This window comes from Colias eurytheme, chromosome 12 (assembly GCF_061535395.1).
Source record: "Colias eurytheme isolate Ceu_HAF_F1 chromosome 12, ilColEury1 Martin Lab GWU primary, whole genome shotgun sequence".
NCBI classification, from domain to species: domain Eukaryota; kingdom Metazoa; phylum Arthropoda; class Insecta; order Lepidoptera; family Pieridae; genus Colias; species Colias eurytheme.
Window position 1 is genome coordinate 4406406 of NC_142991.1, and position 18611 is coordinate 4425016.

The 18611-nt window shown below is 34.6% G+C and overlaps 1 protein-coding gene across 3 annotated transcripts in view; it reads right to left on the reverse strand.

Moving 5' to 3' along the window:
* Positions 1–18611, reverse strand: part of pip (heparan sulfate 2-O-sulfotransferase pipe) — a 77438-nt gene that overhangs the window by 8371 nt on the left and 50456 nt on the right. For all 3 annotated transcript variants that reach the window (XM_090107639.1, XM_090107642.1, XM_090107641.1), the window contains exons 4-5: positions 3933–4021; positions 3200–3413 (exon numbers count right to left, since the gene is read on the reverse strand). In XM_090107639.1, the coding sequence (XP_089963765.1) occupies positions 3200–3413; positions 3933–4021 (303 nt within the window). The remainder of the gene's footprint in view (positions 1–3199; positions 3414–3932; positions 4022–18611) is intronic.

Here is an 18611-nt window from a genome sequence, read left to right on the forward strand (position 1 = left end):
AGAACCACAGATTACGCAGGGCGTTCTTTCCATGACTTTATTTTGTCTTACGGCTTAACACAACTGGTATCTGCACCTACAAGGATCCCTGACGTAGAAGATCACACGCCATCTTTATTAGATCTCTTCCTGTCCTCTCATCCGGACAACTATCAGATATTAGTTGAAGCTCCGCTTGGATCATCCGACCACTGCCTTGTTCGTAGTACTGTCCCAATAATACACCAGTCTCGGCCGCGACCAGCAAACCATCGACGTGTCTGGCACTACAGATCAGCCGATTGGGATGGGATGCGTACTTTTTTTGCATCCTACCCATGGAGGCAAATTTGCTTTGCATCTGAGGATCCTGATGCTTGCGCTGACTCTGTTGCCGATGTGGTCACACAGGGTATGGAACTTTATATTCCTAACTCTGTGGTACCTATTGGCGGCAAGTCTCAACCCTGGTTCGGACAATCATGTAAAGCAGCGTCTCGTCAAAAACAAGATTGTTTCCGGGCCTGGGTAGAAGCCACAGCAGAAAAAAATCCCAGAGCTAAATACCTAAAAAAAAAGTATAATGCTGCCTCCAGACAGTATAAGAAAAGGATCCATAAGGCAAAATCTGAGTTCATTGTGAAGATTGGCAAGAGGCTGGCTCAGTACCCCTCTGGTACACGAGCTTTTTGGTCGCTTGCCAAAGCCATCCAGGGGAATTTTTGTAAATCGTCCTTTCCGCCACTAAGCAGAGATAACGATACTTTGGCTCACACCTCTAAAGAGAAAGCCGATACACTGGCTTCCCTCTTTGCGTCGAATTCGACTTTGGACGATGAAGGAAGGGCACCACCTACTATCCCACGCTGCAAGAACACCATGCCGGATGTGAAATTTACCCAACGTGCCGTGCGTAAAACCCTTTCTTCCCTTGACGTAAACAAGTCGAATGGGCCCGATGGGATCCCTGCTGTTGTTCTTAAAACTTGTGCTCCTGAGTTGGCTCCAGTTTTAACGCGCTTGTTCCGGTGTTCTTATACCTCAAGCAAAGTCCCAGGCTCTTGGAAGACTGCCTTAATACACCCAATACCTAAGAAAGGCTTACGCTCTGACCCAAAGAACTACAGGCCGATTGCTGTTACCTCCTTATTCTCAAAAGTGATGGAGTCTATCATCAACCGCCAGATGTTGCGGTACCTAGAAGATCATCAGCTGTTAAGTGACCATCAATACGGATTTCGTCACAGCCGCTCAGCTGGTGATCTTTTAGTTTACCTAACACATCGATGGGCGTCAGCAATTGAGAGTAAGGGGGAAGCCATGGCAGTTAGTTTAGATGTAGCGAAAGCGTTTGACAGGGTGTGGCACAAGGGGCTACTCTCCAAGTTGCCTTCGTACGGCCTTCCTGAGAGACTTTGCAACTGGATCGCCAGTTTCCTCACAGCGCGAAGCATCAAGGTCGTTGTCGACGGATCATGCTCAGTACCCATGCCTGTGAATGCTGGTGTTCCACAGGGCTGCGTGTTGTCGCCGACGCTATTCCTCTTGCACATCAATGATATGTTGCAAATACGCGATATACATTGTTATGCGGACGATAGCACGGGCGATGCCGCTTATACCGGCGTTGCAAATATCTCTCAGGAGCAAGTGGACCAACACCGGAAAGAACTTGTGTTCAAAATTGAGAAATCTCTCGACGAAATCTCAACATGGGGGCATAATAATTTAGTTGAGTTCAACCCCTCCAAAACACAAGTTTGCGCTTTTACAGCTAAAAAGAAGCCTTTTGTCATCACGCCTAAATTCCAGAACACTCTCCTCAAGGCCACGCCTAGTATCGGAATCCTCGGGGTTGACATTGCGAGCGACGTTCAGTTCAGGGGTCATTTGGAAGATAAGGCTAAATTAGCCTCAAAGAAGCTAGGGGTGCTCGCAAGAGCGAAACAGTACTTCACGCCAGCACATCGCCTTCAACTTTACAAGGCCCAAGTTAGGCCACATATGGAGTACTGTTCTCACCTCTGGGCTGGAGCACCCCAATACCAGCTACTTCCTTTTGACCGCCTTCAACGTCGAGCCACTCGAATCGTCGACCGACCCGAGCTCACCGATCGGCTGGATCCGCTCGCGCTGCGACGTGACGTTGCATCGCTGTGCGTATTTTACCGTATTTACAATGGGGAGTGTTCTGATGAACTATTTAAATTAATACCCGCCGCGCAATTCCACAACCGCACTGCACGACACAAATTAAAATACCATCCACACCACCTGGATGCATGGCGTTCGTCTACTGTGCGTTTCTGTAGACATTTCCTGCCAAGAACTACGCAGTTGTGGAATAAATTACCAGCCTCAGTGTTTCCTAATTACTATGACATGAGCACCTTCAAGAAGAAAGCCTATTCCTTTCTTAAAAACCAGCAAGCTTGTAGAGTCCCTGACACTGCGAACGCTCATGGGCGGCGACAACCTCGCAGAAGGTGAGTCGCCTGCTCTTTTGCTGGATTTGACATAAAAAAAAAAAAAAAAAAAAAAAGGTATGCATTAAAGCTGGTAATGGCACTTCATCATTTTAGTGCTATACTCAGCTAACCGAAAACTTGTTTAGTTACACATTCAACATACTGCTTAGTTTCAGAAACTAATCTAGAAGCAAATATGTGCGGTGAGGTCTAACGGTTCGGACTGTAACGTGCTCGCAGTGACAACACAATGCTGTCAACAAATCTTTGTTTTTACCCAAGGTAAAGTAAGTCATTAGTATTGTTCGGTGTTAGCAACGAGTTATATAATCATTACCCAGTTTTCGCATGGCTGCTTTAACAAAAGATGTTATTTTTAAACACGATTCCGTAGAGACCAGGGACAAAATGATTTGACATAAACTAACGTAGTTCTAGTATGTTTCCGTTATGAAATATTACTATTGTAGCGATTTTCCACTCAACGAGTTTGAGCAAAATACGATATTATCGCAAATGTAGTGTAAATCGTAAGTATATATTCTTTTTTGGGGATGGATGAGAATAAAATCAGCAACTGCAACAAAGTCTGCCATTGAGTAGACTGGTACTATGTAGAAGTATATTTTTATTGCATTATATCGGCATTTGTAGATTAGAATCATTAATCATTGTCACAATTTAATTTTTATCTGGAGACGCGGAGCAGACTCGCGCGAAAATTCTTACTGTACACATATAGAGACGCTTACCAAATTGATTCCTTATAGCGAGGCGCCTCAGGAGCTCCATGAAGGTTTGACTACCCACTTTAGGTACCCTATTGAAGAATAGCACCTCAACATCAGCTCGAGCCGTATTGTTCAACTCCCATGGATCAGGAAGTATTTCTTCCGTTATTTCCTGCAATGCTTCATCTGATCTCACTATCTCTGATTCCAGAGTTCTTTGTGGTTTACTCCGTTCCTGAAAAAATCAAAAATTCAATGTGTGGACAAATAGTTATTTGTATCTATAGCTAGTTAGCTATTGCTGGTCCTTCCTATAATTCATACATGTCATTTGCATACTTATTTGCTGCTGAAATTAATTATTTAAATTTTATAGAGAATTAATTACTTTATAGAAAACTAGAGGTCCGCCCCGGCTTCGCCCGTGGTACATATTTCGCAATAAAAGGTAGCCTATGTCCTTTCTCTATATCTCCATACCAAATTTCATGCAAATTGGTTCAGTAGTTAAGGCGTGATTGAGTAACAGACCGACAGACAGAGTTACTTTCGCATTTATAATATTAGTATGGATATTCGAAGTTATATCAAAATATCTAATTTTTCATTTGCAAAAAGATATAACTAGCCTTACAAAAACGGAATACATCACTGCCGATACAAAGCCTTCTTATACTAATTCTATTATTACACTTGTTCCTTCACAAAAACCAATTTATTCCTGTCCATAGAAAATTAACATAAAATGACTTACAACGCCGGTGTTCCTGCGCAGAGCCTCGAGCGCCTCTTTGTACTCTTGAGCCGACGCGTACGCATGTTCTGTGCGATCTGTCTGAATCCCTATGAACAATAGTATTATCATTAATTATATGTTATATTGAATAGTTATCGAATAAGATGAGTCTAAAGTTTCAGAATTTCAATCGCATTAAAATGAATTACAGTCTGGCAAAAAACAGAGGCTCTATTTTTTTGGGGACATTTGTTAATTTTTGTAAGGACACAATTTTAGTTTGATCTCTAAGCTGCATTTTGCTATATGACCATTGCAAAAGTGGCACAGGGTTGTAATTGGAGAAAAATGATTTGATAATAATTCAAATAAATAATCTACGGCTCTACATACCTAATAGTTAGAATATAGTTTTTATACTGATAACCATAAAATGGATGATCTCAAATGACCACACAAAAGAGGAAGAGAATTTACAAAAGGTGATTGGACCTATAATAATCATTAAAACACATATGTATCTTGAATAGTAAAGTACAATGCACTATATTTTCAAATTATATGCGTAATTTATGTACCAGAAACCAATAATTTGTAGCCGCTGTTAAGTGAATAGCATTATTTATTAGAGAAACTGTTTTTTGTTCTCACTCGATAATAATAGGCACAAATTTGTGCTTTTATGGGCATTGAATTAAATTACAAAATCAGTTTTTGAAATTCCTTTTGTGATTTTGAACTCAGATGAATTTTGTTACAATTTTTTTTGTTTTTTTTTTAATGTTTAACAGATTACTATCGAAAACATCACATCATGTAATTGTATAAATATTTTAAACTACGACTTTTATGAACAAAAGTTTAAGACCTCTTTCGCCTGGTAACTTTGTTTAATGGTAAATTCCCATTGAATTGTTCTGTTTATTTTTGCATTTCGCACTAGATGGAAATAGCTGTCATATTCGCTAATACAATATTGATTCATGGTTGCAACTATTCGCAGTGTAAACTATTGAGATTGTTTTGTTTATGTAAAAAAATATTTATAAAATATAAAGTATTTAGTTTTTTATATCCTCTCGATCACAAATAGATACTTTTTCAATTATCCATTGATTAACTCTGATTTATCTGAGATATTTCTTTATTTTCATGCTTTAAATTAAGAGATAATACTTTTATATTAAGCGTGGACAGAAATAATTCAATTCGCTTCATGAACAAAAAAGTGTCACGAGAAATGACATCGCGGTGGTCGGCGCCGAGATCATGACTCTAGAACTAATCGGTTACAGAGATTAGCCGTAAAATACTCGCTAATGTTTCATTATAAAATCATGTTTATAAAATAACCAATTCTATAGCAGTTGTAGTGAAAAAGGTGATAACGTAAAAAAATAATATTTAGACTGAATGCTCTCTTACCACGTTATTGGCTCGATGAGTAACACTACATCAACGTATTTTTCATGTTATGACTTATGATCTATTATTTTTCACGTACTTATATATTAAAAGTGGTGGTTTCTTAACGATAGAAATTAACTAAATACAACCATGAACTTTATCAAGCCAAATACCAGAGAAATAATTGCCATCGGCTGAAAGTATCGCTATTAAAGCTATGTTATCTTAAGCATATACCACGATATACGTTGGCATTTGCGCTATCGTCCTGTATCATAACGGTGATGTCATCTGTAAATTTCTCCAATACACGTTATAAATCTTCCGATCTTACTTCGTGACCCTATATTCAGACGTGGAAATTGTCTTTCACGAATCTATAATCTAGCGAAGGTTGTTGGCATCAACGCTGCAAGAAATTTGTAGTAAAACAGACATTAGCCAAAAAACAACTGAGCTACGTTCTACCCGTGTTTTGTAACAATTACAGTTTTAGCTTCTTTTATACAAAGAAAAGGAGAAAATAATTAGCGAGAAAAGAAAAACAGCTATAAATTTATTACGAAGCCTCGCTTTTTCTTTTCATAGCGTAGTCAGAAAATTAATTTACTTTAAATTATTTTTATAACAAAGTTTTACTCGGAAGAAACCAATTTCATTATGAAAGATTGGAAAATAATAACTTTTATGCTTTTTATAAATTAGATACACCTTTCGGAAACTCATTGAAAGTTATCTGAGAGCGATGATCCGATTTGATAAAATCTAGACACGCGGCAGCGTGTCAAGCCGAGTTCAAGCGAAGAGAACTGGCGAGCAGCAGCCGTGTGTATATTTACACGAACCATTTCGAGCCACTTTTCACCCCCTTATAACTCGAAAACTATTTAAGTTAAATAAACCAAATTTGGTACATATCAAGAGGACCTCAAGATAAACAAGAAACTTAAATTTCATAAATACAGATTAAACAGTTGCGTAGATATTAGTATCCAAAAATCGCAATTTTTAAGACTGACTGACTTATAGATATATACAAAACCTAACCCACTTCCAGATGACCTAGAAAGTTCAAATTTTGTAATCAACTAGGTAATAGTGAGTGTACAAAGGAAAAAATCAGAAAATACTGAATTTATCTGTATTTAATTTTTTTTTCAATGACATTAATTTTGTTTGTATGGAAAAATGGAAAAGTTTATAAAAATAGAAAATATTATATTCACCTTACTAGTCTTAAAAAATAGATCAAAACTAATCAGTGGCCGAAAAAAATTTTGAAATCCATCAATAAATGACTGAGATATAGATTATTGAAGTTTACATATTTTAGCACGAAACATCTGTAGATTCGATGCGCCTCTGACATCACACTCACTCGCGCTAGTATCGCTAGGGCGGATTACTTCGATTGCATGATTTCTTTATTCAAAACTGTTATTAAACGTAAAATAAAAGAAAATTGTAATAAAAATATTGCTCATACAGTTAAAAATAATATATAATTTTACATATTCACATTTAGGTATTTATTCTTTATTTATGAGTGTTTAGTTTAGTTTTAATTTCAGTGTAATGGAAGAAGGCTTCGTCGCAAGGGCGGATCCAGCTTTAGTGCCAGGGGGGGGTCACATAGACGTGGTCAATTTTCAAAAGCTATATTTTGGTAATTTAATTGATACGTAGATTTAAAAAAAATGGTCAAGTGCGAGTCGGATTGGCGAACCAAGAATTCCGTACAAACATTTTTATATGTTTTAATATTAAATTTATGCTTTTTGCGATTTTTCCTTTATCTTTGCTATAAGACGTAAGTTTCTATTAAAAAAAGATTAAATATCAAGATTCTGTGTTCACGGGAAGTACCCTGTAGGTTTTGATTCCTGGTAACACTTGCGAATGTTGATAAGCATGAAATGTATGTTTTAGCAATTTTTCCTTCATCTGTGCTGACATTGCTTTTAACCAAATTTCAGAACTCTGTGTTCACAGGAAGTAGTACAATACCTATAAGATTTTGATTCCCTTGCGATAATGTCGAAATTTGCGATAATTTACGGCATAAATGGCTGTATCTTTTGATTGCGTTGGCTTATAAGTTTGATTTTTTCACAGCTATAAGGAACCATAGATTTGAGTATTCGGTATGAATTTCAGATTGATACCTCTACGCGTTCCTAAGAAAAAGGGTCTTCACAGGCAGACAAACTTTAAAAATATATATTTTTTGCAATTATTCCTGTATCTGTACTATAAGGTGTTGCTTTATACCGAATTTCAAGATTCTGAGTTTACGGAAAGTACCCTGTAGGTTTTGAGTTTTGATTCCCTTGTGAATGTCGAAATTTGCGAAATTTTTCGGCATTTACGGCTGTATCTTCTGATTCGTTGACATAGAAGTTTGATTTTATTATAGCGTAAAGGTATTTTAGACTTGAGTTTTTGGTATGAATATCAAGTTAATACGTATGTCAGCGTTCATGAGTAACAGGGTTGTAAGTTAAAATTTTTTTTAAATATTTTTTTATATTATAATCTAAGGAAAAATTCATGATTTTCGCAATTAGTAAACAAAGTCGTTGTCTCTGTGCCTATATGTCCCTATGTATGATTAAATCTTTAAAACTACGCAACGAATTTCGATGCAGTTTTTTTAAAGATGTGATTCAAAAGGAATAGTATATAATTTATAAGGTTTTAGAGAAAGCGGGCGAAGCCGCGGGCGGTAAGCTAGTCTGCGTTATAAGTCGTTTGATTGTACTAAATTTCATGACTCTGTGTACTCGGGAACTACCCTGTAGGTTTTGATTTCTTATGGAGTGTCGAAAAATTTCAGCAATTACAGCTGCATCTTTTGATTGCGTTGGCTAAAACGTTTGAATTTTTCACAGCATCAAGGGACCGTAGACCGTAGGATTTCGACATTAGAAAGTGAATTAATACCTGCAGGGAGCACCCTGTCCCGTAAACACAGTCTTGAAATTGAGTAAAAAGTATCGTGTTATAATAACTGCGAAAACCCTAATTATTTAATTAAATTAAATAAAAATATATTTTTAAATAATTTTTAACGTACGGTACAATCCCTTTACTCATGAACGTCTACATGTATTTAATTGATATTCACATCAGAACTCAGGTCTATAATAACTTAAATCTGTTATTTAATTCAAATTCTATGTCAACGCAATCTGAAGAAAAAGCAATTAGGGCCGCATATTCTGTAATTCGCAATTACTTGCAAGGGAATCATCAATCAAAACTTACAAGGTACTTCCCGTGAACACAGTCTTGAAATTTGGTTAAAAGCAACGACTTAAGCACTTACAACCACAGATAAAGAAAAAAATCATTGTAAGATACAACATAATGAAAAAATATGTTTGCTCAGAGTCCTCGGTGCGCGATTCCGACGCGCACTTGGTCGATTTTTTGTTGTAATTTGACTGTATTTTATAGTGTTCATTTGAAAAAAAATTTTGCTATTAATTTATGTCTTATCCACGAATTGGGATATTTCGATATTTGAGGTTTGTGTGAAAAGTGTAACAGTAAAAGTTGTAGAAAAAAAAATAATTACATACAACTTTACCATTAGGTAGTTACACTTTATTCCGCAGTTATAGTTTTTTTTTAAATCAAAAAACCTGTTATTTGTCCTTAAATTACGACCACAGGTCGACCCTAATAAACTTTTTCTATAATTTTTGTTATATTCTCTTCCGTTACCGTTTGTAATTGATTTCATTGTTCTATAATATTACTTTTATGTCTCAAAATTCAATAAAAACATTATATTGAACAGTATTAATTTGTTAATTTAAAAAAGTTAATATTAAATTAGTGGTCCACTTAGGTCGTGGACCTAGCCCAGGGGGGGGTCATGACCCCGTGACCCCCCCCCTGGATCCGCGCTTGCTTCGTCGAAGGTCGAAATGATTTAATTTGCGTAATATTAATATAAGTGAAACATCTTTAGGCGCGTTTAGACTAAAATTTCAAGATCGCGTCATGGCAATACCGTAACGTCATGGAGTAAGGCGACGATTCTTCTACAACGATCTTTGCATCTTGGTAATAGCACAGTATTACAATATTATTTCCTACAGTAAGGAATCGCCTTTGATGTCGCGCGATGCCGCCGCCAGCGTAGGTACTTACGCTGCCACACGAAAATACGCTAGGGTTGCAACAAATGGGAAATAAAACAATTGTGATTATTAATATTATGATGAAATCATTTATTCATATGTACATTCAAAATAATTGCGATTATTAAATCTGATGTAATTTTTTTTTTCAATGACATTAATTTTGTTTGTATGGAAAAATGGAAAAGTTTATAAAAATAGAAAATATTATATTCACCTTACTAGTCTTAAAAAATAGATCAAAACTAATCAGTGGCCGAAAAAAATTTTGAAATCCATCAATAAATGACTGAGATATAGATTATTGAAGTTTACATATTTTAGCACGAAACATCTGTAGATTCGATGCGCCTCTGACATCACACTCACTCGCGCTAGTATCGCTAGGGCGGATTACTTCGATTGCATGATTTCTTTATTCAAAACTGTTATTAAACGTAAAATAAAAGAAAATTGTAATAAAAATATTGCTCATACAGTTAAAAATAATATATAATTTTACATATTCACATTTAGGTATTTATTCTTTATTTATGAGTGTTTAGTTTAGTTTAAATTTCAGTGTAATGGAAGAAGGCTTCGTCGAAGGTCGAAATGATTTAATTTGCGTAATATTAATATAAGTGAAACATCTTTAGGCGCGTTTAGAGTAAAATTTCAAGATCGCGTCATGGCAATACCGTAACGTCATGGAGTAAGGCGACGATTCTTCTACAACGATCTTTGCATCTTGGTAATAGCACAGTATTACAATATTATTTCCTACAGTAAGGAATCGCCTTTGATGTCGCGCGATGCCGCCGCCAGCGTAGGTACTTACGCTGCCACACGAAAATACGCTAGGGTTGCAACAAATGGGAAATAAAACAATTGTGATTATTAATATTATGATGAAATCATTTATTCATATGTACATTCAAAATAATTGCGATTATTAAATCTGATGTAATTATTTGTTCATAAATATATAATTACAGATATTGCGCTGCTAAATATTATTTACGTGGACACTTTATTTTTGGATGTTCCTAATTGTATATTATAACATTTAACTAAGTAATGCATTCGCATTGGGATGTACAATCTGATTAGAAAATAATGAGGACAACATATACATAGCTTTGATTTTAATTCAACAGATACAATTAATACAATCTTTCTGAAATATTGTTTCCTTCTGGGATTTCAATGTAGATTTACATCCGTAAACGGAACAGTTTGTGCGTGCCATAATAGAATATGTAAGTACCTATGTATAATAAAATTATTACACAAAAAATACGACTGCGTCGTCCTTTCGCGCTAGGTAAGGCAAACTAAGCGTGTTTGCCTTACGCGGCCCGCGTCGCCCGACCCCCGCCAGTTCCCCTCCGTTTCTCTGCACAAGTACATTCGTCGCACTACTGTTGGTAATACTGTGGTAATAGTGTGTGTACAAATTCACGCTGGATGTTTAGAAAATCATGTAATTTTTTAAACAGAAAACGAGTTTAAAAAATTGCAGATAATGACGGGGCAATGTGCGCTGACATTCATAACATACAAGAAAATATAGAAAATAATACTAAACAAACCATACAGAGAAACCGCAAGAAAAAATAAAAAAAAATCGTATATAAAAAGTATTATATTCATAAAGTAAATCAAATTTGCAGAGTAATTTTCTGTACAAAAAGTAATGATATCCCACCAAAAACATAAATGTAAAAATTGGAGCCGAGTTCAATCGTTGACTTAATTTGCCAAAAAAAGAAATGAGATCTAAATGTGTGCCAAGTTCTGCAGACAGTCCAGAAATTTATTTACAAAGATGTATTAAGTTCTTAGGTTGACTGAAAACTCAATTGTTTTATTTTCCCTTAGGCGCGGGTCAAACACAAGCGGTGCGGGCGCGGGCGTGCCATAAGCGCGCCTCTTCAATCTGTTTTGCACCACATCCTTCTTATACATTTTGTATGAAAGAATTTTGGACAGGCGTCGAGGCGGCACGCCACCGTTGCGCCGCGGGCGTACCGCAGGCGTACCGCAGGCGCGCTTCCCCAAATAGAGGTCAATTCACGGTCATACACAGTCAAAAACAAATCGGGTGGTAGTAGACCGGGAGATACTGACACAAAATTTCGAGTCATTTGTCTGTTACAATTGTTACAAAAAAAAAAATTGCAGATTTTCGGCGGTATGGCGACCATTTGGAATCGTCCGAAAAGTATGGCATGGCGATTTTCGTAAATGGCTGCACGACGATGGTTACCTGTGCAAAAGTTAGCCTGGTACAAATGGTTGAATTGTTTTTTTTAAATCAACACATTCGCGTCTATGTATGGCGGGCTGTAAGTCACACCGGAAAAGTATGGCATGACACTACCGCCTACTTCTTTTTTATGGGCTATCGGTAAATTCTAAAATTTTTGTGTTACAAATCGTTTGACTTCGCTATTTTTCCGACGAGTTCGACTAACGCCCACGCGACTAAGCCGCCGGTACCAGCGTTCACACCATCGTTTTTCTTTTTGTCATTGCGTACTAAGACCCCTGTAGAACCGCCATCCTGTTACAAATGACTCGAAATTTTGTGTCAGTATCTCCCGGTCTATAGGAGACGGTAGCCTGTCAGTCAAAAATGTGTTCTCTCTGTGTGGAATTATATAGAGCTGCTATTAAATACCCTTCTTCGTTTTGTTTTTAAAGGTGAATTGAATTAATCGATGAAATGATTTACACAGGTGATGGCAGTAGGGAAAGTGAAAATGAAGAAGAGCATAATGAAAGTTCCCATGTATTTACAATGTCAGAAATAAAGATAATCCTGATTTTGATTGTGTTTTTTATTTATTTGTAATTGTAATAATATTGTGGAATGATCAGTACTGTAAATACTTTTGAACTGAGATTTTAATGATAAGATTTATATGGTTTAAATGTAAACCTGTGTTTGAAAACCATATTTTATCTATACTAATATTATAAAGAGGAAAGGTTTGTATGTATGTATGTATGTATGTATGTATGGTTTTCACGCATAAACTAGGTACTGGACCGATTTTGATGAAATTTGGCACAGATAATCTTTAGACCCTGAGAAAGAACATAGGCTACCTTTTATTGCGAAATATGTACCACGGGCGAAGCCGGGGCGGACCGCTAGTACAATATAAATTTTGTGTTATTTTAACCTTCTTTTCTTCCATCATTACACCAGTACTACTTTAAAATTATGTACTTTAAAAGTACTAGGTATAAAATTTTCCAAGTAAATTCCAACATTTCCAACAAAGATATATTTGCAATCGTGGGGTTATCCTCGCTATTTACTTACAAGGAATTATCAAAACAAAATCGTTACTTTCAAATTAACGTTACTTTCAAATCTCTTTTAGCACAAAAAACATAATTTTACTAAATTATGCATGAAGAAAATGCATTTAACCACTCTATATAAATATCATTTTCGGACGCCAACAGCGCGCCCGAGGCGCGCCGGCAGCGCGCCCGAGGCGCGCCGCGCCGCTTGTATATGTCCCGCGCCTTAGAGAACAATGTTTATTCCAAAATATAACTTTTTTAATTTGAATAATATAATTATTTTCACAAAGCAAACAACTAATGACCTATTGAACCCCATAATTTGATGAGGCTAGTTTTACATACCTACTGTTTATATTTTGTGAGGTTCTAAAAACTAGCCTCATCAAATTATGGGGTTCAATAGGTCATTAGTTGTTTGCTTTGTGAAAATAATTATATTATTCAAATTAAAAAAGTTATATTTTGGAATAAACATTGTTCTCTAAGGGAAAATAAAACAATTGAGTTTTCAGTCAACCTAAGAACTTAATACATCTTTGTAAATAAATTTCTGGACTGTCTGCAGAACTTGGCACACATTTAGATCTCATTTCTTTTTTTGGCAAATTAAGTCAACGATTGAACTCGGCTCCAATTTTTACATTTATGTTTTTGGTGGGATATAGTCGTTCCGTATTAGGTTTTATTTTATTTATGCCTAAATATAGGTCTACACTCTACATGTATGATTACCAAAATTACATATGAAACACTCATTGTACTATAGCCTATAGGTGTGTATACTTTTTTTTATTTTTTTTTTATTGTGTGATAGGGAAGCGCTTGACCACGATCTCGCCTGATGGTAAGCTGAGATGTGGCCTATGATGGAGCGCGCTTCCCTAGAAGGTACCCGTTCACTCTTCGCTTGAAGAGTTCGTTCGTTCGCTTCGTTTTACTTATATACTATACTACTACTACACTCATTGTATATACTTATATACTATGCGTGTGCATTTTTCTTAATTATTATTTATTAATACTCTAATCACACAAGATTTATTCACAAACATTTAAGTAAATTAATGTCGTTTATAAGTAATATAAAATTTTTCCCGTTTGTTTTCTCCTTCACGATAGTTGATTTTGTGTAGCAGGCTGCAGGACAAAGCTTCGTAAAGTTCTAACAGTATTGGCGTATTATAAAATATATGCGACGAAAGATCTGATACCTAGCTTTGCACAAAAACATGAAACCTACCTACTTTGTAATAACAAAGACGCTCCAATTCAAATTAAAAAGTCTGCTACGAGTAAGTTTTCTCATTTCAAATGCACTTACGTTGTAAAAGATTGTTTTAAAATACGTGTGCAAACAAAAAAGCTATCTACTTACGATTACAGATGGAGTGTGAACTCATAATAAGCTATTCGGAAGCGTAACCGCAAAAACTACATCTTCATTTTGAATACTCACGGCGACTAAGAAAATAAATAATACCGATATAATACATGAGTAATAATGATTTCGATGATGTAAAAAATGAGTCTTTAATGAAGAGAATGTTTACAACATCCGGCCGTTGAAACTGTGCCGTGAACAATAAATTCTTCGCAATCATTTATTTGATGAAGCGACTGATGAATTCCCAGGTTGAGCGATTATGATTGATACGTATTTGATATCATTTTTTGCTCAATTATCTCAAGATATATTCTTTTGGAGAGAATTAGTATATTTTATTTGCGTAGATAATAAAATAGATTATTTGTTTAAGTATATAATGTAATATTTATGTTCTCTAAGGGAAAATAAAACAATTGAGTTTTCAGTCAACCTAAGAACTTAATACATCTTTGTAAATAAATTTCTGGACTGTCTGCAGAACTTGGCACACATTTAGATCTCATTTCTTTTTTTGGCAAATTAAGTCAACGATTGAACTCGGCTCCAATTTTTACATTTATGTTTTTGGTGGGATATAGTCGTTCCGTATTAGGTTTTATTTTATTTATGCCTAAATATAGGTCTACACTCTACATGTATGATTACCAAAATTACATATGAAACACTCATTGTACTATAGCCTATAGGTGTGTATACTTTTTTTTATTTTTTTTTTATTGTGTGATAGGGAAGCGCTTGACCACGATCTCGCCTGATGGTAAGCTGAGATGTGGCCTATGATGGAGCGCGCTTCCCTAGAAGGTACCCGTTCACTCTTCGCTTGAAGAGTTCGTTCGTTCGCTTCGTTTTACTTATATACTATACTACTACTACACTCATTGTATATACTTATATACTATGCGTGTGCATTTTTCTTAATTATTATTTATTAATACTCTAATCACACAAGATTTATTCACAAACATTTAAGTAAATTAATGTCGTTTATAAGTAATATAAAATTTTTCCCGTTTGTTTTCTCCTTCACGATAGTTGATTTTGTGTAGCAGGCTGCAGGACAAAGCTTCGTAAAGTTCTAACAGTATTGGCGTATTATAAAATATATGCGACGAAAGATCTGATACCTAGCTTTGCACAAAAACATGAAACCTACCTACTTTGTAATAACAAAGACGCTCCAATTCAAATTAAAAAGTCTGCTACGAGTAAGTTTTCTCATTTCAAATGCACTTACGTTGTAAAAGATTGTTTTAAAATACGTGTGCAAACAAAAAAGCTATCTACTTACGATTACAGATGGAGTGTGAACTCATAATAAGCTATTCGGAAGCGTAACCGCAAAAACTACATCTTCATTTTGAATACTCACGGCGACTAAGAAAATAAATAATACCGATATAATACATGAGTAATAATGATTTCGATGATGTAAAAAATGAGTCTTTAATGAAGAGAATGTTTACAACATCCGGCCGTTGAAACTGTGCCGTGAACAATAAATTCTTCGCAATCATTTATTTGATGAAGCGACTGATGAATTCCCAGGTTGAGCGATTATGATTGATACGTATTTGATATCATTTTTTGCTCAATTATCTCAAGATATATTCTTTTGGAGAGAATTAGTATATTTTATTTGCGTAGATAATAAAATAGATTATTTGTTTAAGTATATAATGTAATATTTACCTAACCTTTTTCATGAAAAATAAAATAAATAATCGTATCCACCGAATAACCATTTATTGCCTATTAGGTACAACACCTTACGAATTACGAAATTAATAATTTAATAAAAGTTTTTTGTTGTATTGTTACTTTTAGAGACAAAATTAAGACATAACACTATTTTAGACAAGAAAATCTAATAGTAGCTGTTGTTATGGCGTGACAGCTAAGTCCTAATGATGCCCATTTGTTTTAATGATAACTATTTGAACGTGAGCCGGCAAATACAGTTTAATTCCATGCCCTGGAGGTCGTTTGTAATTGTTTTATTTAATATTTAGCTAGATAAATCCTTTATGTCTGTTTCTAAACGGCAATTTATAACAATTAGACCTATGTTTAGTCCATAATTGCCTATAAATGCTGTACATTATTCACTTTTTTTCTGTGTGGTTTGGATAGAAATACTTCGTGGAAATCCGTGTTTAAAGGAAAAAATTACACGTACGGCTTATTATATTATATAAGTTTTAATGTATGTATTTTTAATTACTTGGGTATTTTTCTGATTATTAGAAAAATGTTAACGGTTTTTTTATTATATATAGAACTACCTATACCTATTGAAAAAATAGGTTTTCTTGTTTTAACATTTTTTTCTTAATCTCTTCAGCATATTTACTTATATATATGTAGATTAATCGACTTCAAGTGCGTAGGAGATCTTGATTATAGTTTATGGTTAATATTAAACCCACGTAATAAATGTTTATTTTGCGCTGTATCTCTGTAAGGAGTAAGGACCACACGGTTTTACCTTCTTATCGTAGACTGGTCTGAATTATTGCTAGCTATTGTTAGTGGGTTTCGCCTGCTGCATTCTAAGATCAGTAGCAAATATCAATATCCTATGACCTATACACAGGCAAAGCAACTATAATTATATTGAATACTGTTATTAGTTGCATCTACCTACCGTAAATTCAATCTATTTTTAAAATTATAGTACTTACATTAATATAAAAGTGAATATTTATTATATGTACCTATTTTATATTATTATGCCTATACCTGGCTACTATTTTATAAAATGATTAATATTCTCAAAAAAATACTTACCCTATTTTTCACAAGTGTCCGAGACGTTCTGTAAAATATTACGCAGGACGACATAGTAATGGCCTTTTTAAAAAAAGGAGAATATTTATTGGTAATTGGTATCCTTTTCTAGATTTATGGGCATCCAGCAGAGAAAACGAATAATCTAGAATATGATAGGTACACTGTATTTCATAGGATCAGCAAATGTTCAAGAAATAAAAAAAAATACCTTTTTGCATGCTAACTTAATACCTTTACGATAAAATATATTTTTTAAGCTCCTATTAAGGCGTTATTTATAACAATTTAATGTAAAAACTAAGTAGAATAAAAACAGAAAATGAACGATATTACAAAAAAGGTATCATTTGTACAAGAAGCGGCCTTATCGCTGAACAGCAATCTCTACTGGTATCCTGGTAGGAAAAGGAAATGTATGAAATTCATCGTTATGTATTTCTCTCCATATGAATGTTAAAAATATAATAAATTATCAAGAATAGGTTTCTGATATAAGTTTCGTAGACTCTGCTAACGAAATTACCCATAAAAAGCTAAAATCAAAAGTACTCTAAAATTTATTACGAATAAAAAGATACGACATTTTTTATTTTTAAATGCGTCTATTAAATAATAAAAAGCGGTGTAAAAGTACATTTTTATGTATTTTTTACTATCCCATCAGTGGTTGAACCAGTATATTATCATTGGCATTTGCTGAGTTAACCTTTATATGGGATAGACTGCTGACAATAACCAGCTAACTTGTTCATGTAAATGTACTCTGTGTTTGCAAAAAAAGTAAAGATTCTTTCCCCTTTGAGGGATGGGGATGTTGGATATGTATGTATGTCAACTTACATTAAATGAATTGTTAAAGCTTAGTAGAAAATAGACATATTGCCATGATATCCTTACGCGGACGATTAGGCGCATTATATGGATAGCTGAATCACCAAAAAATCCACTTTGATTTTATATGTGGGCGCTAAAATGTTTTTGTAGTCCCACCTTTTTTAATTAATGTTGTTTTTCTGTCTATTTCGAAATATTTTTTTCAATAGTGATCTATGATTTCAAGCCATAAAATATCGATACTAAAAACCGTACCATGTTTTTTTTAATTTAAACTTACTAATATGTACCTTTGAATATTACAATTTGATCATATAAAAGTTTTAGTGTTTATTGCGTCCTTACCTAAATTGCATGCCATTGACAATTTATGGGTTTTTTAATTGCAACAATTCGCAGTGAAGGCAATCAATCGCAAAAATTCATGAGTACTGTTAATTACTGTGAATTGTGATTGGTATAACTTCCAGGAAGAGCTGCCAACACCAGAGGATGGTGAGACAAGTTTTTATTCACAATGTTATGTTCTTCTAATGATCTCCTCATTTTTATGAGCTAAAGGTCTATGGACTGTGTTAATGGCTGTCTATTTTTATTCAATTTTAAAGGAATAGCTTGTGCCATGTCTGTAAATATATATCTATCTAGTAAAAAGCCTATGACTAAAAAAATAAAATTTATTAATAGTAATAATCAACTCTCAATTAAAAAAAAACAATAAACAAAACTTCCTTGATTGTACGAGACGATTACAATTAACAATTCACAATAATTTCACTTGGCTTAAACAGTATTGGCTTATAGATAATGATTATCATTAAG